The sequence below is a fragment of the Urocitellus parryii genome, chromosome 8 (assembly GCF_045843805.1).
Source record: "Urocitellus parryii isolate mUroPar1 chromosome 8, mUroPar1.hap1, whole genome shotgun sequence".
NCBI lineage: Eukaryota > Metazoa > Chordata > Mammalia > Rodentia > Sciuridae > Urocitellus > Urocitellus parryii.
In genome coordinates this window covers 27,592,001-27,619,366 of record NC_135538.1, presented here as the reverse complement: position 1 = coordinate 27,619,366, position 27,366 = coordinate 27,592,001, and the positions used below count along the sequence as shown (strand labels likewise).

At 38.3% G+C, this 27,366-nt stretch overlaps 1 protein-coding gene across 1 annotated transcript in view; it reads right to left on the bottom strand.

The window, feature by feature from the left end:
- Positions 1-1,101: 1,101 nt before the first annotated feature.
- The window catches only part of Il20ra (interleukin 20 receptor subunit alpha), a 35,103-nt gene continuing 8,838 nt past the window's right edge, over positions 1,102-27,366 (bottom strand). The window contains exons 2-7 of the mRNA XM_026391894.2: positions 14,839-14,974; positions 10,992-11,170; positions 9,222-9,397; positions 8,253-8,397; positions 4,157-4,296; positions 1,102-2,264 (exon numbers count right to left, since the gene is read on the bottom strand). Coding sequence (XP_026247679.2) covers positions 1,479-2,264; positions 4,157-4,296; positions 8,253-8,397; positions 9,222-9,397; positions 10,992-11,170; positions 14,839-14,915 — 1,503 coding nt within the window. The 5' untranslated portion in view covers positions 14,916-14,974 and the 3' untranslated portion in view covers positions 1,102-1,478. The remainder of the gene's footprint in view (positions 2,265-4,156; positions 4,297-8,252; positions 8,398-9,221; positions 9,398-10,991; positions 11,171-14,838; positions 14,975-27,366) is intronic.

Genomic DNA, 27,366 nt, shown 5'->3' with positions numbered 1-27,366 from the left:
TATAGTTCATGTTGAAATTTTGCTCTTCAAAACAACAGAATCATTTCTACAAATATAGTTAGAACAGAACACTCTGGTTAATATAATTATGCTGTAAATTAAACCATTAGATCATAAACTGTTTGGATTTGTGGACAATCACAAAAGACCATGACCCCCAAATCCATCTTTCCTACCAGTGTTGTCTGCCTTTGTTAAAAACATGATGAGGAAATATGGATAGTATCTGTTTTCCTGAAAGAGCATCAGTGAATTATGAGTTCATGATTAAAACAAATATATATTAAGGTAGGCCATATGTAATTGCTGTTTACACAGATCTCAAACAACTTAATACCAATAATTTTATATGGTTCCACTTTATAAATTCTGTCACATTTTAATGCAATATGACTGTAGAATTGTCTAAACAATTGGAAAAGGACATGGAGATAGTTACTGGAATTTAACCAAGAAGGTGTTATTTCATGGTATGTTTTAGTTCCCACAGTAAATTATGTCAAATGTTAATAAACTCTCCAAGTTCATTAAATTATCTTTTCTTATGACCTGCGTTTATTTACTGATTTTCATATTATGCAGACAGAGGATACTCACTCACACATACTCCAAAGAGTCTGCCAGGCACTTGAAAATACTTGACATAAAAGAGTAACATAGTACTCCAGCTTCTGGAACCCCCTGGTTTACAGACTATGTAAATATATTTTTAACAACACATTTCCAGAAATAAATGTAATAATCTATTATAAAATGTGGCAATTATGTTTGGGTTAGTTTTGAGGGACAACAAAAGCCCCTACTGAATGACTGAAGGGGCATTTTTCTGTTACAAAAGAATAATCATTTATGTTCATGCTCCAGAACTTAGGGTATCACCTCTTAGGGAAGACAAAAGCAAGTAACATCATGGAGGTTTGTGCCTGATTACTCCCTCTAAGCCTGGATTATTATGAATGAAGAGTGGGTTGGTCTTTAACATGTGACCAACTTACGTACCACTGACCTATTTTTTTAAAATATATTTTTCCAGTATCTCATCCTCAAAATCAAAATGTTCTAGAAAAGTAGCATTGTAACATGAATGGCCTTTGTGAACTATCTTTATAGCATTACATGCATGTGGTAAATGCCCAGAAGAAAACTGGAGAAGCATGCTTGTTAGAACCTAATACACAAAGTGGCCTCAATGCACCCTCCTGAATAAGTTCTGCACCCAACATGGAAAACATTCACTGAATGCTCAGTCCAGTGGCCAGTCCCTGTACCCCAGGGGCACATCACTGTTATAAGAGACCCACATGTGTGAGCCAGACACCCACAGGAAGCAAGACCAAACAAGTGCAAAGGAGAACAGGAAGAAGAAATAACTCATTCTTGCTGACCCTGATGAATCTGAATACACTACTTGTAGTCCAGGTTCTTTATTGTTGGGTCCCTCGTTTGCTTGCACTGAGTCATGGTAGGGAAGTCTTGGGTTAGTTTTCCATTTGTACATACAATCCCCATTCCTCCATAAATTGCTTGAGATAGTTTTCCTTCTCTTCTGGTGACTTGCCTGGTGCCTGTTTCTCATAGAGTCTAGACAAAAGGCCCTCCTCTGAGAGTTGGTCAGGCTCATGATGCTCGGAGTCCTGGTCAAAGGTAGATAATGAAGGTATACACAGCCTGCCCGTCTGAGGGTCCCAGTCGACCAGTGTTGTGGATGGCTCTTCCTCTAGCCCCTCTTCTGAGCCTGTTTGCTCGAGTTCCAGGTGAAGCAAGTCGCTGAGCCGAGGGGTATAGGAACCCAGTAACGTTTGTGGGCCCAAGTTGGCCAAAGCTGCTTGTTGATCAACTAATTTTCCTTGCGTGGACACCTCTTCCTGCACACAGAGCTCTTCATCTTCAGGCCCCCTGCAGATGCCAGTTGTTACGTCATACTCATATTCGACAACTGCTTTACCTGCGGGGATTGTTCTGCTGGGCGACTCTTGCTGGGTTAGAGAAGTTTCTTTGGCGTTCTCCTCGGAGTCACAGAAGATTTCCATCAAATGGGAAGCATACCCTAGGTGTATGGTCTCCACTTCCTCTGGATGGGGCTCTGGGTCCCGGAGGGACTCAGCATCATTAAGGTTGGATCCGTCACTACTTCTCTCCAGTAAACTCATATCCTTCTGAGGAATTTTAGAATCATCCAAAAGACTGAGGGTGATAAAGTTAATCGTGATTTTTTCAGCAGGCACAAAGAATCTTTTGTCAAATTCATTTCCATAAATCAAAATCTATAAAGAGAGAAGAGAATGATTTTCACCTTTTCACTTTAGAAGAGACATTAAAAACAGCTGTTAACTAGAATTTATGGTGTCATCAGTTTGAAAAACCTACTCTCACCAACTCAGGGAAGTTATGCTCAGAATATACAGAAAAATCTTATTTTCTGGGAGCCAAGAGACCCAAGACACACAAAATATGTATGGAAGGAACTGTCATTTGCAGGTAGGCATTTACCCAATCTGAGGCACAGGGTGTGGCTGTCCCCTCCTCTAACAGGTGGAGGGATTGCAGGTGAGTTGATGAATTTCTTGAACTTTTTAATTCTGCAAAATTAGGATCTCTGCCACATTAAAAGTAGTAAAGATTGAGAGTTTGTATAATTGCTTTGGTATTTATAGCATGCCATGTATTTGCTAATAAGTGGGGGTCCTCTAGGGTGCCATGGCATGTGGAAAGGTATGTTGGATATAGAACGGATGTAAGAATGTGAGTAGAAATGGTTTTTCTCACTGTCCCCCACTCCTTACCATGCATGAATCATGGTAGAGTAAGTCCAAACAAGGGAAATTGACCAGCCAGTTTATGGTAAATAGAGAACCTCTAAATTGTGTCAGGGAAGGTCATTTGAGATTAAAATTTTGGTGGGATATGTGGAAGGCATCTGTTACCTATGAAAGCACCAGTTGTTGATAAGTTAGGTTATGACTCTCATTATCACCCCAAGACATGATTCCATTTAACATTAGAAAAAAGGACCTTCAGCCTCATTCTTTCACAAAATATTCAGTATTCAAAAAAAAAAAAATCATCAATTCTCCTGTGAATTTTCTTCCCAGGAAAGGTCTTCCCTTAAGAAGTAACTCTGAAACCTAAATACCAGCAGAATAGCAGGAAAGTCTACAAATGGAACTAACAGGAACAGGTATTCCTGCTGTGTACACATATGTTTGAACACATCTTTTACTAATTCCCAAGGAAATAAGTTCTAATGTGAAACAAATGCTGCTCAGGCCTTGGGGACCTTTCTGCAGACAGTCTGGGGACACTGGGCTTATTCCTTCTTGCGCCTGCTTGCTTCTCCTGGCCTTCAGTGATCAAGACCTGGCCATATTGCTCCCAAGTGTTTTTCCATTCCACATCCCACTTTCTTTGTTTGGTCTTTTTTCTTCCCTGGACAATTGTCCCAGTCTCCTAGTGGCTTTTCTTGTTTTATAATCTTGTTTCTTTTAAGGTCATCCTAATATCCAGTTAGATCTAAAAGACAATGGTGGCTATGACACTCTTAATTTAAAACCCTGTGGTGATTTCTCTCTGCCAACAGAATAGAGCTCAGGCTCTTTAGAATATCATCCCAATTTCCCCGTTACCAGGCCTGACCCCAGCTCTTCAGTCTAGCCCCTTATCAGGAACCTTATGGTTCAGCAATATGGTGTGGTTTCCCACACATCTGCCCCCCCCCCACCTTTTCCTCTGCTCTCTCTTCTGCCTACAGTAAATGTCCAAACTTCCCCTGCATACCCAAGCTCTGACGGGAGAATTGGCCCCATATGTAGGGTTGGGGGGGCCTCCTTGTACCTCCAGAGTCTCCATGGCCTGATTTCACCTTAACCTTCATGTATTACATTCTAGCCTTATTAGACTGGAACCTCAAGGAGGACAGGGATCATAACTTAATTTTATCTGTGCATCCCAGGATTTTGTCTAATCCAGTCGTTAAATATAAAATCTTTTCAAAGTGAAGGAATCTTTATTTTTGGTTATGTTCATGAGCTAATCCAGTATAAAAAGTGCTTTTTAACACATAAACTCTTTAACTTCAAATCCATTCTGCCCTTAGAGGAACTATATCTGTACTAGGGCTTCCATTTCTGTCCTGGAGCATGGTGTGGCAAGCACTCACCAAATTTGCTGGGTGTTTCTCTTTGCCAACGTGGATATATCGGTAGATGGAGTAGCCAATCACAGAAAAAAGGAACACAATTACAGATATGGGCAAAACATACCAGAAGATGATTTTAACTTTCAATGCTGATGATGGATCTGTTTACAAAAGAGAGGAGGTGGGTGAGGATTGGATAGTTGTGATTTCATATGATGAGAAAATATAGGCCACGTTGAGATGCTTTGAGCAAGTGATTTACATTCAGGGACGGACTCAGTTTTCTCACCTCTACATTGAGACGCTAGAGCTAAATGATACAAAGGGCCTCAGAATTCTCAATCTCCCAACAATAAATGATCAGAAGGAATCATCTAGTTTCATCTTATATTTTTATAGTAAGGAAATGTTAACAATTGACATCAGCGGATACTCTAACATCTTACATCTGGCTCTGAGATTTATGCTGGGTTGCACATTTGAGGGGCAGTGCATCTTACTGCAGGTAACTTACAGCTCTTCAAACTGCATGGCAAAACTCTTGCAAAGATCCCATGAAGCTGCCCCACTTTCCCATGCCACTCATCTGGCTCAATCGTTTCCACATATTCAGTAGAGGACATGAATGTATGACATGGCCACGTAGGTGTCTAACAGAACCATTTTGCACTTGGTAGGCCAGACTTTCTGGGTAGGGTCGGAGCTTGGGCACGTGTGTAGGAAGGTGGCCAAGCAGGAGCTCTGGGAATGGCAGCAACTCCTTCTCAGTGCTATAGGCTTAGGATGAGCAAAAGTCTCAGAGGAATGAAAAGACCTGACGAACAACTTTAAGAAACGCAGCCCTGGCCCACCATTTCAACCAGGGCCCACCAGCCCTGGATGAAAGTTGGGATGGTTGATTTTATGCATCAATGTGGCTAGGCCATAGGACCCAGATATGTGGCAAAACATTATCCTAGATATTTCTCTGAAGGCAGTTTTTAGATGAGATTAACATTTTAATTGGTAGATTTTGCACAAATTATCCCTTATAATGTGGATGGGTCCCATCCAATCAGTTGAAGCCCTTAGTTAAAACAAGCAAAACAAAACAAATCAAACCTGATGACCCTGGAAGAAGAGGGAATTCTGTGAGCAGACTGCCTCTGGACACAAACAGCAACATCAGCTCTCCCCTGGGTCTCTAGCCTGCCACCTGCCCTACAGATTTTAGACTAGCCAGTGTATATAATTGCATGAGTTGACTCTTCAGTATCAATCTCTTCCTCTCTTTCTTTTCTTTAATTATCTACAATCTATCTATCCTATTGGTTCTGTTTTTTTTTTTTTAATTCTGACTAAAACAGATGTAGAAAAAGCACACAAATTTAGCATAATGGCAAAAGTTCTAAAGTATTCCTTACACAGTAATAAAACCAGTATGAATGTCACGGGAGCATTCTAGTCTAACATTCTAGAATGTTGGATGCTTTTGATTCCTGGGTCTAAGAGAAAGCAGCAAAGTAACTGTCCAGTTAACTATCCAGTTATAGATGGCAAACAGGTGTGTCTTGGAGAGTGAGTGGTCAACAATAGCCGGTGGGAAAAGTCCAGTATAGGGTGGAGCTCAGCCTCTTCTATACTGCTCAGTTCCAGAAGAGCATGCTTATCTTCAGCTCCTACACAGTAACATGCCAAGGCTTCGATGAAGGTGGTACAGGTGTCTGAATACCACCTGTTCCCGCTTTAGGCTGTAGTTCAGCTCTTTCTTCTTAATTCAACCCCTAGGTCCTTGATTGAGCCTGTCCTAATTAAGAGGAGTCATGACAACAATGACTGAGGTCATTTGTGTACACTAGCACATGTACCTCAATGAACTTGATCACCTGCATCTGCATTTTAGGGATTGGGAGACTGGAGAGTAGAAATATTTTTCAAAGAATTACCTCCAAAGAGGTAATAGTGATTTTTAAGAAAGTGGTGCTTTGGAAAATTATCTCCAGTGATCTAACAGTTGAGATGATGGGGAAGTTCAGAATCAGAAATGCCTCATTATTTTATTCCTTTTTCTACACTGGTGAGAAAGTGGGCTCCATCTGCTCACCGGGAAGTGTTTAATTCAATCTGTGCTTTAGTTGGCGTTGGTTCTGCCAACTGAGTAAATGATTTCCACTGGAAATTAATTCCCACCATTTGGCACTGATCAAGCTGTGAGTAAACACAGCACTTTTTCCAAATACAAAAATGATTTCTTCAATCTGCTTTGTTTTGCTCTTTGCTTGCTGGGCATTTTAGTTTTAATTATAATATTGCAAGGGACTCTTCATTGTAAAGAAAAAGGTATGAGAAATACAGGAATTCAACAATGATGTTTTTCTTTGGATTTCCATATATCTTCACAATAGTCCCCCTTTTTCCTTAAGTTTCCTTAAGTTTCATCTTGGATGATGAGAGGGAGAGGGGAGAGGAAAATGGGGGCTCTGGAATCCTATTTATAGCTGGCAATAGAATCAAGGCTTTGGGCAAAGTGTGTTTGTTGGAAGGGAGAAGTGAAGAATTATGCATAAAGAGGCATTCCATGCAGCTTTAGGATTTATTCAGGTTTGAGGTAATGCTCCTGTCAACCTGGGAGCAGAAAGATTAAAGAAGTGCCATGCTCAGAACACCAAATCTAGTAACAGGAGCAAATACCTTCAACCAGAGCTCCTCAGCAGTCCCACTCAGAAAATGTGACAAAGAGACAAAGGAGAGACAGAAGCCAACTCTAACACCAGGGGAGTAATTACTGATTTGCTGATTCCATCCCCTCATGCAGCTAAGTGGTATTGGAGCACAACATGAGAAGCCTGTAATTTGAATTCCCAAGGGAGAGCAAGAACAATTCTGTTTTTAAAGAATTTTTCAGGACAGTGCTTTGTTTCTTGCAATAAAATTATCTGATGCTCTTGAAGACCACCGAACTTCTATTGATCAGAGTGATTATGACTTTAAAGAAGAAAAAGGATGTGTGTGAACATTCTTAAGGTTATTTCCTAAGACAGGAAGCTGTGTGACCAGGGAGGGTTGTTGGCAGTGGACCCTGGATCCTATGCTTAGGGCTCCCGGAGGTGGTGACAACATTCCTTAACATCGGCAAGCTTGAAGGCTGAGTCTCAGGCAGTTTAATTCATTTCAGGTGATAGAAGTTTCTGCCTTTGCCTCAACCTGCCTTTCTTGGGCATGGATTGATTCGTCAGCATCTTGTCTAAACTCAAATCAAGAAAACCTGATAATTTATCATCTCCAATTAATTTGCAGAACAAAGTCTTCTAGTTGTTAGTTAGGAGTAATGATTATTATCACCCGGAACCAGTTAATAAATATTTTAGTCATAAGAGTTTAAAATAGCAGTCAGCTGTCATTTTGCCCACAGTTGTGAATGCACCTCTTCTTCCTATGTCTCCCCTCAGAGTTCACTTGTTTGGTGGCTCTAATCTTCCCTAGGCTGGGAAGAGTTTATGATTTGATGTTTCAATGGCTTTTTAGTTTAACAGTAGCAGTAGAAGAGGAAGGATAACTGCTCTTGAGGGCATTATTCATTACCAAATACTCAAGTTTTTTTTTTTTCTTTTTTGGAAGAACTGTTCAATGTTAGTATCAGGAAAAACTAGATTGTTATTAAGCAACTGGTTTAATTGGAGTCCCATGGATAGTGATTGTGCAACTGGTTATGTATCTCTTTCTATCTGGTCTGCTGAAAAACCTGGAAACAATTTAAAGATTACTAGTAGCAACCATAGAGATTCTTTTACACTGCTTTTCTAGATTAGCTTCTTTCATGGATCAATTTCTATGAACTTGCCCATTTTTCTTTCTTAGTTTGTTTACCTTTAATTTATATTACCTTATTCTAGTACATATACTTTAAATCACTATCAATCCTTTCTAGAACAAAAAGTAATAAAATAAAAGACAAAATGGAAATGTAACCTTGTTTCATTTTGTATTAGAATTAGTGAACATAAACTGCTTTAAATAAACTGTCTTCAAGGTTTAAAAAAAAAACTTGTTTAAACTGCTATACTTCCTTCTAGCCTTATCAGATTTCCTTCCTCAAATTAGCTGAGATTTTTTTTTTTTTTTTTTTTTTGAAGCTTACCTTCCAAAGTACTGACACACTGCTTCTGAGAAGGTCGCATGCGGCGAGGGGGCCCTGGGACAAAGGATTCCACGTGGACACAGTACAGAGTGTTTGGCTCCAACCAGCTGAGCACCAGTGTGTGGTTGGTGACACACTGGGACCACTAGGACAGGGAATTGCAAACACCAGTTAAAGTCAAAGATTCTGGGACGACCAGACAACTCCAGAAGGAAATAGAAGACTGAGCTGCCATTTGACCCATGAGTATCACTACAAGTTTTTACTTTTTCAGGAAGAATTTAAAAATATCCTTTTATTTGTTTGTTTGTTTGTTTGTTTGTTTATAGCTCAGCAAAGCATGATTAGGAACTGGACCAATTCTAGGAACAATTCTAAGTAATAACATAGGGCTGTGAGTTTCTTAATCATCTTTGGCCTGTGTTCTTGCTGACTTTTTTTTTTTTTTTTTTTTAATCCTTAGAGTGACTGACAGGTGACATATAAGTAAAGGCTCTTCATCTAGGGAAGCACACAATTGCTCTATACTCCAACAATAGCATCAGGCACTGTTAATAGAGCTTCTAGGAGGAACATCTTAGCTCAGCTCTGTAAATTTTCTACAAATGAGCTTCAGCTATCTCTCGTATCACACATCTTTTTCTTTTTGGTACTGGGGATTGAACCCAGGGGCGCTTAACTACTGAGCCACATCCCCAGCCCTTTTTTATATTTTATTTAGAGACAAGATCTCAGAGTTGCTTAGGGCCTTGTTAAATTGCTGAGGCTGGCTTTGAACTTGTGATCCTCCTGCTTCAGGCTCCCAAGCAGCTGAAATGACAAGTGTGTGCCACCGTGACCACTGGGGCATCTCTTAAAGGGCGAGTTTCCCTTATTATCACACAGAGAGAAAGGATTAGGGCTGCTTGTTGCACTTGAGTGACAGAAAGTGGTACGTGGAGTATGTACCCCATTCCATTTCAGGCTTACCATTCTTTTTGATTTGGTGTTATACACGGACACGTTGTACTTCAGATTGGAGTATATTTGTTGCATGGAAACTGTTCTGTCTTCTGGATTTCTCTTCCACTTCTCTGGAGCCGTCAGGACAATAGAAATGGACTTTTCGTCAGTGGTTAGAGCAACCTCCGGTGGGCCAATTTGTGCTTAAACGGGAGTAGGGAGGGTATTATGTAAAAAAAAAAAAAATCACCTTATTGTTAAAGCTACAATATAATCCTACTTTCATCAAAGACCTAAAATGCCTGCTGTAAGAGATGCCACAAAACGTGCTAAGTTGGGCTCCAGGTACACCAGATCTTGAAACAGTCATTTCACACACCTTGACACAAAGTTAAAACAGCAAATCTGGGGCACAGTATATACTTAGTTCCTAGGCACAGGGATAAACAGTACTTGGTGATGGTAAATAGAACCCAAAGTGTTTGCAACATCGCTGTGACTTGAAAAGTGGTGATATTAATATTATGATTCAATAAATGGAAAAATCAGAGATAACAATTAGAATGATCTCAGAGATCAGTGAATTTTTATCAAAAAGGTCCAGAAAGGAAATACTTAAGACCCTGTGGGCCATAGGCTTCTGTTGCAACAATTCTACTCTAGCACAAAAGTAGTTAGAGATAACTATGTAAACAAATGAACATGGTTTGTGTCACAAAATATTCTCCTTTTGATTTTTTTCCCCTAGTACTGGGGATTGAACCCAGTGATACTCTACCACTGAGCCACATCCCCAGCTCTTTTTATTTATTATTTTGAGACAGGGCCTTGCTAAGTCACAGAGGCTGGCCTTCTACTTGAAATCCTCCTGCCTCATCCTCCCAAGTTACTGGGATTCCAGGTATGGACTACCTCATCCTGCTTTCTTTAGAGTTTTTTAAAAACTATTTAAAAGTATAAGCACCATTCTTAGCACCTGGAGAAGAATAGAAAGAAGGAGCTGGATCTGGCCTGAGGGCTGTAGCTTGCCAACCTCTGATTTGCAGAGCACTGGGAATGGCACCAGCTCTGGGAGCCTCTGGAGACCTTGCAGGATTCATCATGGTGGCCCCATGTTAGTTCTTCATGGCTGAGTCAGCCACAGATCACAAGAAAGCAAACTATAAAAGCAAATACCAAGAAGATGTTGCCTTAATTCTGAGTCACACCTTGAAGTGACATCACCACACTACCAAGTTTATGACAAGGAGAGACTTAGTTGAGTGATCAGGACAAAAAGGACAATCTCTGGATTGCATTAATTTACAACATTAAAAAGAATCTGTTGGCCAGGCGCAGTGGTGCATGCCTGTAATCCCAGCAGCTCAAGAGTCTGAGGCAGGAGGATGGAGAATTCAAAGCCAGCCCCTGTAAAGGCAAGGCATTAAGCAACTCAGGAAGACCCTTTCTCTAAATAAAATATTAAAGAGTGCTGGGGAAATGGCTCAGTGGTTGAGTGCCCCTGAGTTCAATCCCTGGTTCAAAAAGAAAAAAAAAAAATCTGTTGGTTGTTTCTCAAATTTTATAGCTTCCACCAAATGATAAAACAAAATCAAATTCAATATTATTAGCACCTGCCTTGACTTTGGTTTGGCAAGGTAAGTACCTTGGCCTGGTCACTCAACCTGCTGGGGCAGAACAGAACCAAGCAGAGCCCTTTTCTCTGTGGTAAGATTGTCTATGGGGCTGAGAAGTCAAACCAGGAAGGCAGAATAATGTGATATTAATGCATGTTTGACCAATGATTGCATTACTTACTTTCTAAAAATGGATAGAATCGTCCAGTTTCAGTCCATTTAGAACAATTTTTTCCCAAAATGGCCTTAACTTTGGCATAATATTGGTGTTCATAGTCAGAAGTTTCAGCGGAAAGATCACAGTTGGTCCTATTGATATTTCTACATTCGGATTTATTCAGCCATTTCTTTTGCCCATATCTGCTAAGAGGGAAACTATGAATTAATAATGAGGTACCCTCTATGTTTTACAATTACAAAAGAAAAAAAAAGAACAGCCATTATATAAAATTGAATGGAAGACCTTCTCTTCAGATAAACAAAAGTGCCTGTCATTGAGATAAAAAAGAATCCACTTTTGCTGCTGGCAATTTTTTCATTAGCTGTCAGGAATATGAGTCAGAGTTTCTGTAATCACCTTTCTTTTCTGTGAATTATAATGTGGATAGTACATTTTGAAAGCATGTATTTTATTTTTATTCTTCACCTACAGTAAAACTTACATATTATGTGATCAATTCTTCTAGTTATTATCTAAGGTTTTAGTCCACTCTGTAGATGAGGTCAGTTTCATGGGTTATTTTAAGAAAAGTTAGTCATTTTTTTTCTTGAAAGAAAAATTACCATGACATTATCATAAAATTTAAAAATCTTTTAGTCATCCAGAGTGTTGGTGAAAACTCACTAGGTTGGAGTATGTACCAAAAACTGAATTTTCAATAATGATGATGTTGAGGGTGATGATGATACTGACTAGGGTTATTCATTTTGGTTTTCTTTTCCTTTATTAAAAATACACAATATTCATAAAAATAGGGTAGAGGAAATATTTTTAGCACTTTTTGGGTGGGAGAGACTGAAGTATAAAGGGTTTAAGTAAAATGTGATGAGCCAGTATAGGGATGCATGGGAGGCTACTAAAGAGATTAAAGATGAGGACAGGAGAGAGGCATCGTTTAGAAAGCAACTCTGCTTTGTGGTGTGGAGAATGTAATGGGTTAGGAGTGGCATCCTGGGAGCAGTTGAGGGGATACTGCAGTCATTGAGGTGGAAGACACAGATGCCTTGGACAAGATGGTGACCATGGAATGAGTGAGGACATAACAGCAAGAAATAAGAGGAGACAGGACTTGGTGATTGAGTGCATGTGAGATCAAAGATGGGATGGATGGAATAGTGGTAACATTTACCATGACAAGGGACATTAAAAAAGGGCAGGCTTGGGAAATGGGGATGGCAGGACTAGAAAGAGGGAAAGAGTGAGTTCAGTGTTGACCCATTGAGCTTGAATTATGTAAGAGCTATCTAAGTGCAGATGCCAGGGATTGGGCAATGTGGTTCAGGAGAGAGGTGTAGAGGGAGGGAGAGGATTTGGAGTTAATGGCATACATCTGCTCATTGAGGGAGTAGGCGAGAATGAACTCATCCATGAATGCAAAGCATAGTCTAGTGGAAAACTTCAGGAGCATAGAGATTTGAAGGGTGGATACAAAAATCAAATTGGAAATAACAGCTAAAGAGGGAGGAGGAAAGACAGATATCACAAAAGTTAAGGTAAGAGGGTGTCTTGATAAGGAGGATCTGGCAACTTTATCAAGTATTGCCAAGGCTTAAGGATGACTTTACTTTTCAGAATGTGGCAACAGATTTCTGAAAGCCAACATTTCTCACTTCATGAATACCATACCTGCCAAAAGGTGTTACAAATACTGTCAGATCTTATGAGCCAACTTCTCCATCTAAGTGATCAAAACTGCCTGGGGACTCTCAAACATTTTTTACTATGATCCACTTTCAAAAGATATATTTTACATTGTGATCCAGATCATAAAGCTTACATATCTAACATATGAAAATGAAAGTTTTATAGGATAATACCCAAACTGCACTACATACCATGCATTCAAATTCTTTTCCATCCCATGCCACCACACCACCCCATTTTGTTCTCTTCCATTAAATGTAATGCTAGTTATGTGGCCCAAAATTGATTTCTTGACCCACTAAAGGGTTTTGACTTGAGGTTTGAAAAATATTGGCTTTGCCTATTCAACCCTCCCTCCTGCAGCTCTTCACTCTACCAAGGGTAGGATACCTTCCCATGACAGATTCTGAAAATATGCTTCACTGGATTCTCAATGAAAAATGTAAAATTAATTATTCAACAAATATTCTAGTAATGATATTTATCCATGGTAAAAAGTCATGGGAGCCCTTAGTGTTTTCAGACTGTTTTTAGTAATAACTAGAAGCATCCACCAAGAGCCTCTTCTGTGCTCAGACCTCATGCTCAGCATTCGAAGACTTCATCTCTTTGAATCATAGTAACAACCTTAAGAAGCAGGCATGATTAATTTTATGCCACTTTACAGGTAAAGAAATTGAAACTCAGCAAGATTAGATTAAGGGATCTGTTTAAGTTCACATGACTAATTAAAAGGAACATCTGAAATTTGAACCACTTTTCCCTGATGTCAAATTTTGTGATTTTAGTGTGACACTCTATTTTCAGCATTCAATTCTCTTGGTGGATATTGTTTGTATTTTTGTTAACATTTTACCTTATAAACAAAGTTCACTCAAAAGGATCAAAGGAAGTAATCTGCTGAAGGTTACCCAGCTAGCTTCACAGCCTGGCCGTGAACTGGAGACTGATTCTGCATCAGCTCTGTATTCCAAGTAGTGGAAAATCTACTCAGTATTCCTGTCCATCTTCCACCTGCATGGTCATGTCAGAACTCTGAACCGGCAAGCTTCTATTTAAGTCTTCTTAAAAGTTGCACAATCTAAATTATCTGCTCTCATAAGAGCAGTAATGAGCCTGCCTATTTTTAAAGTCCTTTCTTTGAAACACATGAAAATATAAGAGACAGAGCAAGCTCTTTGCTCCACCTAATGGAAAAAAAAACAAGAGCATGCTCACAAGCTATTTCTCTTCCTCTTTCCTAACACACCACAGAATGAAACTAAACACTCCACAGACTGAGACTTGGATTCTGGATAAATGAGGTGGAGATTGGGATACTAGATAAATGAAGTCAATGTGAATACCTGCTGAAGTCTTTAACTGATTTTGGTGGTCAGAATATTTTTTTTTCAAAGATGAAAATGACTTCTTTTTGTAAATGTGACACTTTAAAAAAATTCAAACGATCAAAAAAAATCAGAAAAGTATAATCAAGAGAGGAACAAATCACCCAGAAAACCATTATCCTAAGACATTTGGTGTACATGATTCTGGACATCTAGTTGGGCTAAATATAAACAGAAGGATGATTAGATATTTGAACAAACAGAAATTAGATTCTACCATTCATAAGGTTTTACTAAAGTAGTAACTTTATGGTTTGTGGTCTGGGGTTGTGGCCGTTTCCTTTGTCACGCACGATGAAGATGCAGGTGTCTCTCTGTTGTGCATTCTTTTGTGTTTGCAATGAGTTTTAAAGGAGAGGTGGAAAGCAAAATTATCTACTCATCACTATGTTTAATATCAATAGCTGGTTGCACAGAATTTGGATTTAGTTTCATTAAGTCTAAGTCTATAATTTCATTAGGTCTAAGTCTATCATTCTAGTACCTTTATAAATTTCAGAGATGAGCTACTGCCTTGCTTGCTTAGCCAGAGAATCGTATTTGACCAACTCATTTTCTCCATTTAAATAAATACCCCTTGCCTGTGCATCCAATGCTTCTGTCTCTGTAAAACAACTACTTTCTAATTTAATATAGCAAAACATATCATGAAACCATGGAATTTCAAAAACCTATCTTTTCCAAAAAACTAATATCACAGATTGTTTATCTTTGTACAATTAACAGGAGTCTGAGTCTTGAGTTTAAGACTAGCCAGAGGAAAAGGACCAACTTACATGAAGTACTGCACAGTGTACCTAACTTCAATGCCTTGCAGATCTTCTGGTGGATTCCACTGTAGGACATTCTTCATGTTTATGGATAAGAAGGTGATATTTGTGGGTTTAGGTAAACCACCAGAGACACAGGGAACTGAAAAAGGAGTAGAGAGGAATTGAGGTCTTAGTGCAGGAAAAGGAACACTTAGACTTATAGTAGCTGGTCTCTGAAGATGGCCCTGAGTGGGGTCTTCCACTCCTCATTCCCTGTGTATTTTCTTCCAATCTGAACCTGATCTGACTTTGTGGTGCACTTCAACCAAAAGCATGTGGCTGAAGCAACTATGGGTGGAAACTGTAAGGCACCCTGGAACCTTGCACTTTGTCCTTTTTGAAAGCCTTGGGTTGCCATGTGAAACAACAGCTAACCTGCTGGAGAGATCATGTTAAGTGGTCATGTGAAGGAGAGGTCAAGATGTTCCATGTTACAGCTGAGCCCAGCCTTCCAAGTAAGGGAACAGAATGAAGTTCTGTCTCACACTGAAACTGCGTGAGGACCCAAATGAGACCAACAAAGAAACGGTCCAGAGGAGTCCCAATTGACCCCCAGATTTTCGAGAAATAACAAAATGATTATTTGAAGTCAGTTTTGGGGTAGTTTGTTATGCACCAGGAGACAACAACAACAAAAGCTCTATTTAGAGACAGACATACAATCTAGGGATCTGTGCAGAAGGCTGTACTCTGCACACAAGCCTCCCCGGTTTTCACCTATGACTCTGCTCATGCTCCACAAACTGAAGGAGCTCACAGTCCTCTCTTCTGTGAAATGGGGATAATAATTGCCCATCCACCTCACAGCCTGGAGGCCTGTTTTGAAGAACAAAATAGAAAAGTGTATTGAACTGTTGTGAATCTTACGTGGGAGCTATTCAGATTCAGATGTTATTGAGAAGCCTGGCAAATTTTTCTTTATATTCTTACAACTGAAATTTTATTGAAATAAAATTTGTTTTAAAATATGTTATTATACTAAAAAGGAAATAAAATTTAGGATAGATGCTCCTGAAAAATCAGAGCTAGGAGGTTGGAGTTGACGTGGTTTTACTGAAGTATATAATAAAGCAACACAAAAGGAGCCAATGGCTGGGTGCTGTAATCCCAGGGATTCAGGAGGCTATGGCAGGAGGATCTCAAGTTCAAGGCCAGCCTGTGCAACTTTGGGAGATCCTGTCTCAAAATAAAAAATAAAAAGACTGGAGGTGTAGCTCAGTAGCAAAGCACTCCTGGGTTTGATTGCCAGTACCAAAAACAAGAACAACAACAACAACAACAATACATAACTATGCTCTAAGAAAACTATTTTAGAGCATTAATTTGTGGAAATCCTTTGACAGAAATGATAAAGAATTGAAAAACTACCACGAAAGTATAGAAGGAAAGTGGAAGATATTTTTTAACTTATTATTTTTATTGGTGCTGAGGATCAAACCTAGGACCTCAAACATACTGGGGCAATTGGCAAGTGCTTTGCATTGAGCCATACAACCCCAGCCCAAAGATAGTCCTTGATTTAAAGAAAATTAAAAAGTTTAGTGGTAACATGTAAGGAATCGAAACATTAATTTAGAATATTGGAAAGATTACCAAGTTCCAATCAGATTTTATTGAAGAACTTATCCTATCATAAATATGCATATTCCAGTCAATGAGCTTGGAAAATATCAAATTTTGATATTGCAAATCAAACCTAGGAAATAAAATTTAGCTCAGTCACTGAAAGCTGGCTCATTCTTGGCTAAGTCCCATAATTCTTGTGTAAATTAGCTGGGACTAATGTCAGAGAAAGGAATTAGCTTAATGCTTGGGGTAATCCTCCGCTAAAATTAGCTCTATGTGATACATTGTATTATCACAAGCCAAACAAAAAGAAAGAAAAAAAAATCATTTGTTTTAGAATTAAACGTTGTATGACCCCGATTCTAAGCAAAAATAAACTCTTTAATCTAGGTTTGAGGTGTGTTCTTGTGTGTTTGCATGTGCTATATTTGTAATGAATGCTATGTTCCACCTTGATCATTTAAAAAATATCTCAGGTTTATTTTTAAGAAGAAAGTTAAATACAGAGAAAGACTACTGACTGATCATTGCCATACAATGTAAGTTTGTCTACTTGTGTGGAAAAGACAGGAGATTCTCAAAAGGACACAGTCTGCCCCAAGTCTGTCTTTGATTTCCATTCTTCTAACACTTGAAACCATTGTGTATCAACTGATATTGGTATTTTCTGGAAATGATATACAGAGAATAATTACCATGATTAATTGCTTTGTGGTATTACTAGGTCCTTAATTATAGTTATTCTTTTAAAGACAAACAGGGAACTGAGAAGGCAGCACCATCGATTATAATATTTCCCAACCTTTACAAAAAAGAAGAATGCTCTTAACATAAAAAAAATCTAAAGATCTTTCCAGATCTAAAATGCTGTGATTCTACATTTTTGGATGACCCCAACATGTACAGAATGGTTAGGATCTTATAAGAAATAAAATTTAAATAGTGCATTAAAATATCAATGATGGAAGACTTTGTCAAAACATGGCTTTATTGACCTCACTGATAAAGAAACAGAATATTCTGGTTTGTGGTAACATGAGTTTGGAGTTATAAATGACAAGTAATCTTAGATATTAATGCCTATGCATATTTTCTCAATGTTTAATCTATATGAATATTCTCTGCTATAAAACCAGTTTCTACTTGTCTTTTAACATAAGCAAATAACTGACAGACTCTAAAGATGCTTTAGGCACCTTCATATATCCCCAAAAGTTTTAAGAAATAACTTGGATTAAAAGAAATAGATTGCCCATCTTAATTTAATTTTAATTTGATTGATATCATGAGGAAGAAAGTAATTTTGCACTTCTAAACTGTTTGTTGTTCAATACACATTTTGATTAATGCTTTTTAGTTTAAAAAAAGCATTAATGCTATGCCAGTTATCAAAATTTCTATGCCAATTATCACAAATGCTATGCCAGTTATCAAAATTTCTATGCCAATTATCACAAATGCTATGCCAGTTATCAAAATTCTAGTAAGGTTATCAAACTCTGATAATAATGGGGTTAAAGAGAATGAGTAATGTAACAAGAACATTAAACCATTAAATAATTTTATTATCTTGTCATTATATTTTTTAAAAGGAAATAAATTTCATTATAAATTTTGTAAACTGCGTATATGCCTCCCCCTCAGGTCTCCATTATGGGTAAATCATATCTATCACAGAGCCAGCCTCTGAGATGGCCTCCAATAATCCCTCCCTCCTGGCACTCACAGCCTGTATAGTTCCCTCCCGCACCATACATGGGTTGGTTTGTATGACCAATAGAATATGTTTTGAGGTTAGGTTATAAAAGGTGCTGTGGCCTCTTATCTTGTTTTCTCTTATATAATTTGCTCTGGGAAAAGCTTACTAGCCTTGTAAGTAGCTCTATGGAGAGAACTATGTGTGTGGTAAGTAACTGAAATTTCTGACAGCTGGTGAAGAGCTGGGTGAAGCCTCCTGCCAAGAACATATTAGTAAGCACTGGTCTTAGTCCTGCCTTCAGACATGGCAGCCCCAGACTTCCTCTTCACTGTAAAGACCCTTAGCCACAATCACTGGGCTAAGCTGTTACTGGACTCTTGATCCTCAGAAACCCTGTGAGGTAAAACGTGTTGTTTTCTGCTACTGAATTCAAGGTAACCTGTTACACAGCATTTTAGAGAACAAATATAACAAAGAATATAGAAATGAAAGAAACTAAGGGAGACTAATTAGTAAAACAAATAAAACAAATTAAATGTTATAAATGACTCTTGCTTAAATATTTTTGAAAAATATTCTTTTTAATAGTTCAATTTGCTGAATGTGGTAGTGTACATCTCTAATCCCAGTGCCTTGGGAGCCTGAAGTAGAAGGACAGAAAGTTTGAGTCCAGATTTGGCAACTTAGCAAGACCCAGTCTTCAAATACAAAATAAAAATAAGGTTTGGGGATGTGGCTCAGTAGTGGAGTGCTCGGGGTTTAATCCCTAGTACCAAAAGACAAAAACAAATAAGGTTCCACTTTATCTTTATGAAGAAAATAAAAATCCAGCGAGAAGAGCAGAGACTTTCCATCATCCTTTTAGTAGAAAGTGAGGATCACAGCAACAACATTTTGATTTTTTTTTAAAAAAAGATGAATCCTTAGTTAAGGCCATTGTGAGTACACTGACAAGGTTTCAGAGTAGCAAACACCTTTAACAGAAATGCATCCTAAAGTGGATGTTACTGGTTTGTACACTATTTCTGTGGAAAGAATATTGTAGCCTTTATAGTCCTGCAGATTCTGCTTTTGGATTGACATTATTTTTTGATTGCATAGGCAAAAAAGATATCATCTCCTTGTCAATAAATCAATGTATTATTGAGGAGCAGCCCTATCATGAGCAAAGTAGGGCACATCTTATCTCTAAATCTCCCCAGGACACAAAATATATTCCTTGTTGTGACATAGTCTGTTGGTTTCTGTACCATTTTTTTTTATCAGAGCAAATTAAGCTATGTTAGTCATCTTTCTTGATTAAGGCACAGTACATCTTGCCTCTCTGCTCATAGAAATTTTATTTCCAGAAATAGATATTGATCAATTGCTGTGGGTTGGTAGAAAATTGTCTATCTGGACCAATTATAACCCTATTTTTTTTTTTAAAGAAATCAGGAATTGAACTGAGGGATAGTTAACCACTGAACAACACCCCAAGCCCCTTTTATTTTTTATTTAAGACAGCATCTGGGTAAGTTGCTGAGGTCCTCAGTAAGTTGCTGAGGCTGGGTTCGAACTTGTGATCATTTTGCCTCAGCCTCCTGAGTTGTTGGAATTATAGATGTGCCCCACCAGGCCTGGCCATAAATTTCTTAATTATGAAATTTTAATAATTGGTCTCTGATCAGTGGAAATATATGGTTCTTATTACAGTGTAGTTTGACCTTCCTGCAAAGAAGAGTTGCAAGGATCCTTACATGGATGGCTTGCTCCCTTCACTAGCTCTCTTTTCAGAAGAACACAAGAGGTTTTTAGGTACAATTAAAAACAACAGACTAAGGGGCTCTATTTTTTCCCATATTTAAAAAATTTGCTCTTTTTAGTTATACATGACAGGAGAGTATATTTTTACATATATTATACACACATGGAGTATAACATTCTAACTATACATGATGTAGAGTTTGACTTGTCATGTAATCATATATTAACATGGGAAAGTTCTGTGCCAGTTTGTTCTACTGTCTTTCCTATTCCCATCCTCCCTCCCTTCCCTTCATTCTCCTTTGTTTAATCCAATGAACTTATATTCTCCACCCCAACATGCACACACTGTGAATCAGCATCCACATATCAGAGAGAACATTTGGCCTTTGAACTTTTATTCCAGTTAGCATGATATCCTCCAATTCCATCCATTTACTGACAAATGCCATAATATCATTCTTCTTTATGGTTGAGTAACATTCCTTTGTGTATATATACCACAGTTTCTTTATCTGTTCATCTGTTAAAGGGTTCCTACATTGGTTCTTAGCTTAGTATTGTGAATTGAACTGCTAGGAACATTGATGTGGCTGTGTCACTATAGTGTGCTGATCCTTTGGGTACATGCTGAGGAATGGGATAACTGGGTCAAATGGTGGTTCCATTCCAAATTTTCTGAGGAATCTCCATATGCTTTCCAGAGTGGTTATACCAATTTGCTGTCCCACAAGCAATGTATGAGTGTATTTTCCCCCCATATCCTCACCAACATTTATTGTTACTTATATTCCTGATAATTGCAGTTCTGACTGTGGTGAGGTGGAATCCTAATGTAGTTTTAATTTGCATTCCTCTAATTGCTAGAGATGTTGAACATTTTTTCATATTTTGTTGACCATTTGTATTTCTTCTTCTGTGAAGTGTCTGTTCAGTACCTTTGCCCATTTATTGATTGGGTTGTTTTTTGGTGTTAAGTTTCTTGAGTTCTTTATATACTCTGGAGATGAATGCTCCATCTGAGGTGCAGGTAGAAAAGATTTTCTAGGCTCTGTCTTCACACTATTGATGGTCTCCTTTGCTGTGAAGAAGATTTTGAGTTTTAAACCATCCCATTTATTAATTCTTGATTTTACTTCTTGTGTTTTAGGATTCTTATTGAGGAAGATGGTTCCTAAGTGGACATGATGGAGATTTGGGCCTACTTTTCCTTCTAGTTGGGGCAGGATCTCTGGTCTAATACCCATGTCCTTGATCCACTTTAAATTGAGTTTTGTGCAGGGTGAGAGATAGGGGTTTAATTTCATTTTGCTTCATATAATTTCCGGTTTTCCAAGTACCACTTGTTGAAGCAGCTATCTTTTCTCCAATGTATGTTTATGGTGCCTTTGTCTAGGATGAAATAACTGGAGTTATATGGATTTGTCTCTGTGTCTTCTATTCTGTATCATTGGTCTATACGTCTGTTTTGGTGCCAATACAATGCTGTTTTGTTACTATAGCTCTGTAGTATAAATTAAGTTCTGGTATTGTGATGAAGAGGCTCTGTTTTAATAGTGGCTATAGTATCTACATAAAATTCAGTTTGTACAGGCTTAGAAAATATAATACATATTGTGAAGACCTTCTTAAGTTATAGTATTTGGTTGACTTGAGGCAAACTGGCTAGTATTTAATAAAAATAGTTGCTAACGTTTACTGACTCCTTACCATTCAGCTGGTATGTTTCTACGTGCTTTCCACAACCAACTCATCCATCTTCACAGAAGCCCTGTGGTAGGTATGGTGAAGTATTGCTCTCATCTCCATGATGCAGATGAGGAAACTGAGGCCCAGAGAAGTTAAATGGCACAAGTTTATGCAGCTAATAAGTGGAGGAGCTAACTTCAGAGCTCTTAATCTCCATCCTCACTTGACACCCTTGCAAACTAATTATAATCTAAAAATGACAAGGCAAGGTCAATGGAAAAATGTTAATGTTACTATTCTAAGATGATAATATATAAAATGATTGAAGTATTAAAATACTTGATGTTGATCTGGTCAGTAATTTTTGAAAAATTGTACCACACCTTATAGTAAGAGGTCCTTTTCCTTTTCTTGCCAGAATATTTCCTTCTGCATCTGATCCTAAAGAATACAAGTAGGAACTTTATTCCTCCTTTGACACATTCCTCAGACCATGAGTTGATGACAAAGTTAAGCATTCTTAGAATATGGAGACTATCATGCTAAGTGAAATAGTCAAAATCAGAAATTCAAAGGTTGAATGTTTTCTCTCTGTGGAAGCTAGAGTAAAATAAAGAAAAGGGAGAATGATGGATAGGATAACCCCAAAATATAGGGAATATCAGTAATGGAGAAGAAGGGGATGGAGAGGCAGGGTGGAGGGATGGGTAAGGGGAGGTAATGCAAATGGAGGTCTTAAAAAGTCATGTTATCTGCTTTAGATAATATACCACAGGGAGCTTCAGCTTTATGCATAGGTTGAAAGAACCAATGTAATATAAATAAATAATTGAGTGAAAGTAAGTCTAATAGAGGAGGGAAAATGGGAGATGGGAGGGAGGATAGGGGAAAAGGAGGAGGGAAAATGGGGGAGATCAAGAACTGAAATCAAATTTCATGCATGGGTGAGTTTTTCAGGATAATCCCCCCAAAAAATCTAAAAAAAAAAAAAGGGGATATTGGTGTTTGAGTCTGTTCTGATTTCTTTTAAGTTTCTGAGTATAGGACCTATATCAATCTGAAATGCTAACAAAACTCATGTGTAGATAGATATATTTCATCTTGGCCTTGGGCTGTAGCTCTTTTTCTCACATATAGAACACATTACAGTCAATCCCATGTGAATGATGAGAAATATCAGTTCCAGAATCATCTTCCTTGTTCATTTAACTAATACTTATGGGTATTGTTATGGGGTGAGTTGTACCCCCCCAAATACACTCTAACCCCCAGTACTTTGGAATATGAATTTATTTGGAGATAGGGTTGTGGCATATGACAAGGTCATAGTGGGGTAGAGTGGACTCCTTGTCTGATGTAATGAATGTCCTTAAAAGAAGATGGCCATGTGAAGACACAGGGACCCAGGGAGAACACTATATAAAGATGGCAGCCAGGACTAAAGTGATGCATCTATAGATCAAGGACTTCCTGGGACGACCAGAAGCTGGAAGAAACAAGGAAGGAGCCTCCTCTAGAGACTTCAGAGGGCGTGTGGCATTGCCAATGCCTTGAGTTTAACTTTTAGCTTCCAGAACTGTGAAAAAATTAGTTCTGTTCTTTTAAGCCACCCGCTTTGTGGCACTTTGTTTCAGAAGCCCTAGGAAATAAATTCTGGTGCCCATCTAAATATCTAATGGTGAATAATGTGTTCCTTTCCTCATATAGATCTTCTAGGTCTGTGGAAAGACACTATTAAATAGTAAAAAAACCAACAAGACAAAAAACCCCCAAAAACAAAACAAAAAAAAAAAAACAGGATTACAAATGAGGACATGTCAAGGAATTCTTGCCCTTTTATCTATTTTGTTGATGCAAAGAAGAGGTAAGAATTAGCACTTCTTTTTTTTTTTTTTTTAAAGGAAGACAGAAATAACACATTTTAAAAAGAAAACCAAACTGATAACTAGTATTCTCTTGTGGTTTTAAAAAATATTTTCAAAAATTGGGGGCACTATTTCAAGTTTGGAAAATATAAAGAACTCCGGAATAAACATTCCAATTGAGCTAAGTCATTTTTCTAAACTTCTAGCACTGATAAGATTATCTGATCAATACCTAAGTGGAAACAAGTTACACCCATATCATTATTGAGTCATGTGCCAATTTATGGGTAAGAAAAGTGTTTTTATACCCATAGATTTATGGCCAGGAAGCACAGTTCTGATTCTCTGATAGTCCGCAGATTTCACATTCCACATTAAAAAGCAATTTAAATGGTGCACACAGTTGTATATCTGGAGAGTGTTGGAACAACACAACTTTGGTTTGGCACCTGGGCTCTTCATAATCTTGTCTGGTCTCTTCTCTTGCAGTTCTGTGAAATGTACTATTATCAGCAGCCACACATAATTACCTCAAACACTAGAACTTAATCTGCTATTTTTTACCCTTACTATTTTGTTCCCCTTTGCCTGTAGTACCTTTTGGAACTAAAAGATCTCTGTTCCTCTGTGTGTGCATCATTCAATGAATATTGGCCTGGGCTATTTTTAGCAACATGATTATGATGTGATGTTGTGTAAGGTATTCATGGCCTCCACTCAAGTGAGTATTCCTTCTGTTTAGGACCCTGAACTTTTAAGAGAAAATGGATCTCGGAAGGTGGAGGAAAAGGGCAGGAGTTCTGGGGGCCCTTTGAACTTTCCTAAGCTCTGAACTAGGTTCCCTTAAGTTGTAGGGATTAAAAATGGCCTCTGCTTCAACAAAGCTGTGAGGGGTTGGCAAGGACATATCCATTTGATGAACTTCAAATAATGACTGGTTACATGTATCTTGTGTGTCCTATCATTTATATTAGCATCCCCTCTCAGTGCTTAATTTCCTTTTGTTTTATCTTAATGCTATAAACTAATTCATAGGTTAAAGCCGAATGTCCAGTATAATACCATTTGGAGGTGAGTCCTTGGGAGGTCAGTAAGTCTTAAGTCTTGAGTGGAATTACTGCTCTTATAAAAAAGACCCCAGACAAATTCCTCCTCCCTTTCACCATGACACAGTGAGAAGATGGCTGTCTATGAACCAGGAAGGAAGCTTCCCCAGATATCAAATCTATTGTCACCTTGCTCTTAGACTTTCCAGTTTCCAGGACTGTGAGAAATTAATTTCTGTTTTTCATAAACCACCCAACCTATGGCACTGTTATAGCAGCTTGAATGACTATGCCACTGGGCCTTTGGGGGCATCTTCTAGCCCAGCTTCCCCTATGTTACAGCAGCAAAGAGAGGAGGTGCTGTGTCTGCTTCTAGGTCTTTTCCAAGGCAGAGAATGAGTTAATGAGTGAGTCTAGGACAATCTCATAATAATGGAGTTTTATAAAATGTGACCAGTACATTTTTTTTTTCTAAATGGTACCTTGAATACAGATCTCTAGGTTCAGCAAAAGGGTATATGACACTCTCTTAATGGATTCAAAGCTAATATCACAGGTCATCATCTAAGTATGCTACAGTTTTAATTTTACGCCTAAAAGCAAAAGCTATTTCTGTTTTGTTATTCTGCAGGAAAACCTATGCAAAGATTAGTGCCTGATGAACACTAGTAAAAAGTGGTGAACTCACAAAGAGCAGGGGTAGCCAGCCTCTGTGGTTACCCTCATCACTCTTTTGAGGCTGAGGCATTCCGTTCTGAATTTCCATGAAGGACAGTGTATGATCATCAACCAGTGCAGAAAATAACCAGACTGTGAGACTGAAGAGCCAAATGTGGCACTTCTTTGGGATCATTTGGTTTACTCAGTCTGATAACTAGGGGAACGTTTAGCCTTGGGGATGTCCTGCTCAGTCTTGCCCAGAGAAAGAACCCAGATGCCCCAGCCCATTCTATCCTTCTAAACTCGCAGTGAAGGAACCGTGAGGCTCTGAGTTATTAGACATTGGGTCAATGTGTCTTGTAAGGTCTTTGTATCCACAGAGCCTGGCAAATAAATGCTTTTGGATGAAACTGATCAGCAACTTGTGGAGCTCCTGGAAATCATGGCAATGGGCCTGGACTCAGATATACATGATCATCTCAATTGGAGTGGAATAGCTTGAGCCACTAAATGTTTACAGCTTGAAATCACCTGGGTAAGCTTCCATTACACAGAGGGAGCAGTATGGTTGGCACATTCTGAGAGAAGCTTTGTTTGTTTGTTTGTTTGGTGATTGAACCTAGGAGCACTTTACCACTGAAACACACCCCCAGTCATTTTTATTTTTTTATTTTGAGACAGGGTCTCACTAAGCTGCTGAGGCTGGCCTCAAACATGTGATTCTCCTGCCTTAGCCTCCCAAGAGTTGTGGCATTATGGGTGTGCACCACTGTGTCCAATTCAGAGTTGCTTTTTAAGGAAGACATAGAAACCCTTGGCAAGTGGTTGCTACGTGCAGCAAGTATATTTCTCAATAGGAAAATACCTTAATAGACTTTTAAGAAAAAAAAATCCCACCCTTGAGTGAGAGGTTAAAAAGATATGAAGTATGAAAAACACTAGAGGGTGATTAGCCAATTTCAGGAAGTAAAATTTGTAAATAATAGTATCCCATTTACCAAAGAAGAGCAAAACAGGTATGACTGCCTTCTAAGAGATTATCTTAAGTATTAGTCTAACTTTGTCATGTTGAAAGACATGTTTTCTTCTGTCTCAAGTTGTAAACCAATTCTCTTGAAAAAATATTCACTTTTCTCTCTTCCTCTCCCTCTTAATTATATATCATGTGTCCTTGACAAGTAGGTCTTCTAAATGGCACTTGAAATATGATTCAGGTAGTAACTTCCCTGGGAAGAAAGAAAACACTGTGTTGTGTAAAGGAGAGGGCATGGTTTGGTTCTCATATTAGTTACTTTGAACTTAAATTTTCTTCCTGAGCCACCATCCCTACTGTCATTTCTCACGGCTGTACTTGGGTTTTACCGTGGTTTCTCTGTACTGTTCATTATACAGGGTACTGCTGTCTACCCTATCCTGCTGCCTTCCAATAACTGTTTACATGAGCAGGTCAGAGAGATTCTAGAATGCTTGTTTTAGTTTTGTTTCTAGACACATGGGAAATTACCCTTATTACAAAACTTACTAGCTGTGTGCCCTTAAGTAAGTTACTGAACTTCTGTAGAATTTACACATTTTGATAAATGGAACAGACCTGTCTCTTAGGCTTGTTGGGGGTGATTAAATAAAATTCTTTTGCATGTTACAGGCAGTAGCTTCTAAGAAGAGAGGGAAGAAATCCAATGAGGCAAACTATTTTTCTTGATTCTTTTCCTGATGGAACTGTTCATAGTGATATAATTCATTCAATGAAGAGCTACTGAGCACCTGTGACGAGCTAGTTATAGAAACTGTGGTAGTCACTGGAGTACAGCAGGGAGTAGAAATGACCAGACTCTCATGAGTCTGGGACACAACTCATTAATATATAATTTTCCTGCCAAGTATGTTCGCACTTATATGGATGAGCGATATTTAAGTCATGCAGAAAAGTCAATGTTATTTCTTTCTAGTCACATCTCAATATATAAATCTATGTGCTTAAACATGTTTGTGAATATTTTGCTTTTGGTGCTTGACAGTAAGCAAGACTTGAAAATGCAAACTAATTTTAAAGATAAATATATTGGAGTTTATCCATTAAAGAGAGTATGCATCTTCAAAGTAGTTTATTTTCCATGGTACCACTCAGCTCATGGCATTTGAGAGATGCTTCCTTTTGGATAAAATTGTCTGCAGAAGTAGTTTATAGGCGTGTAAAAAATTTAATATCATTTTTTTCTAA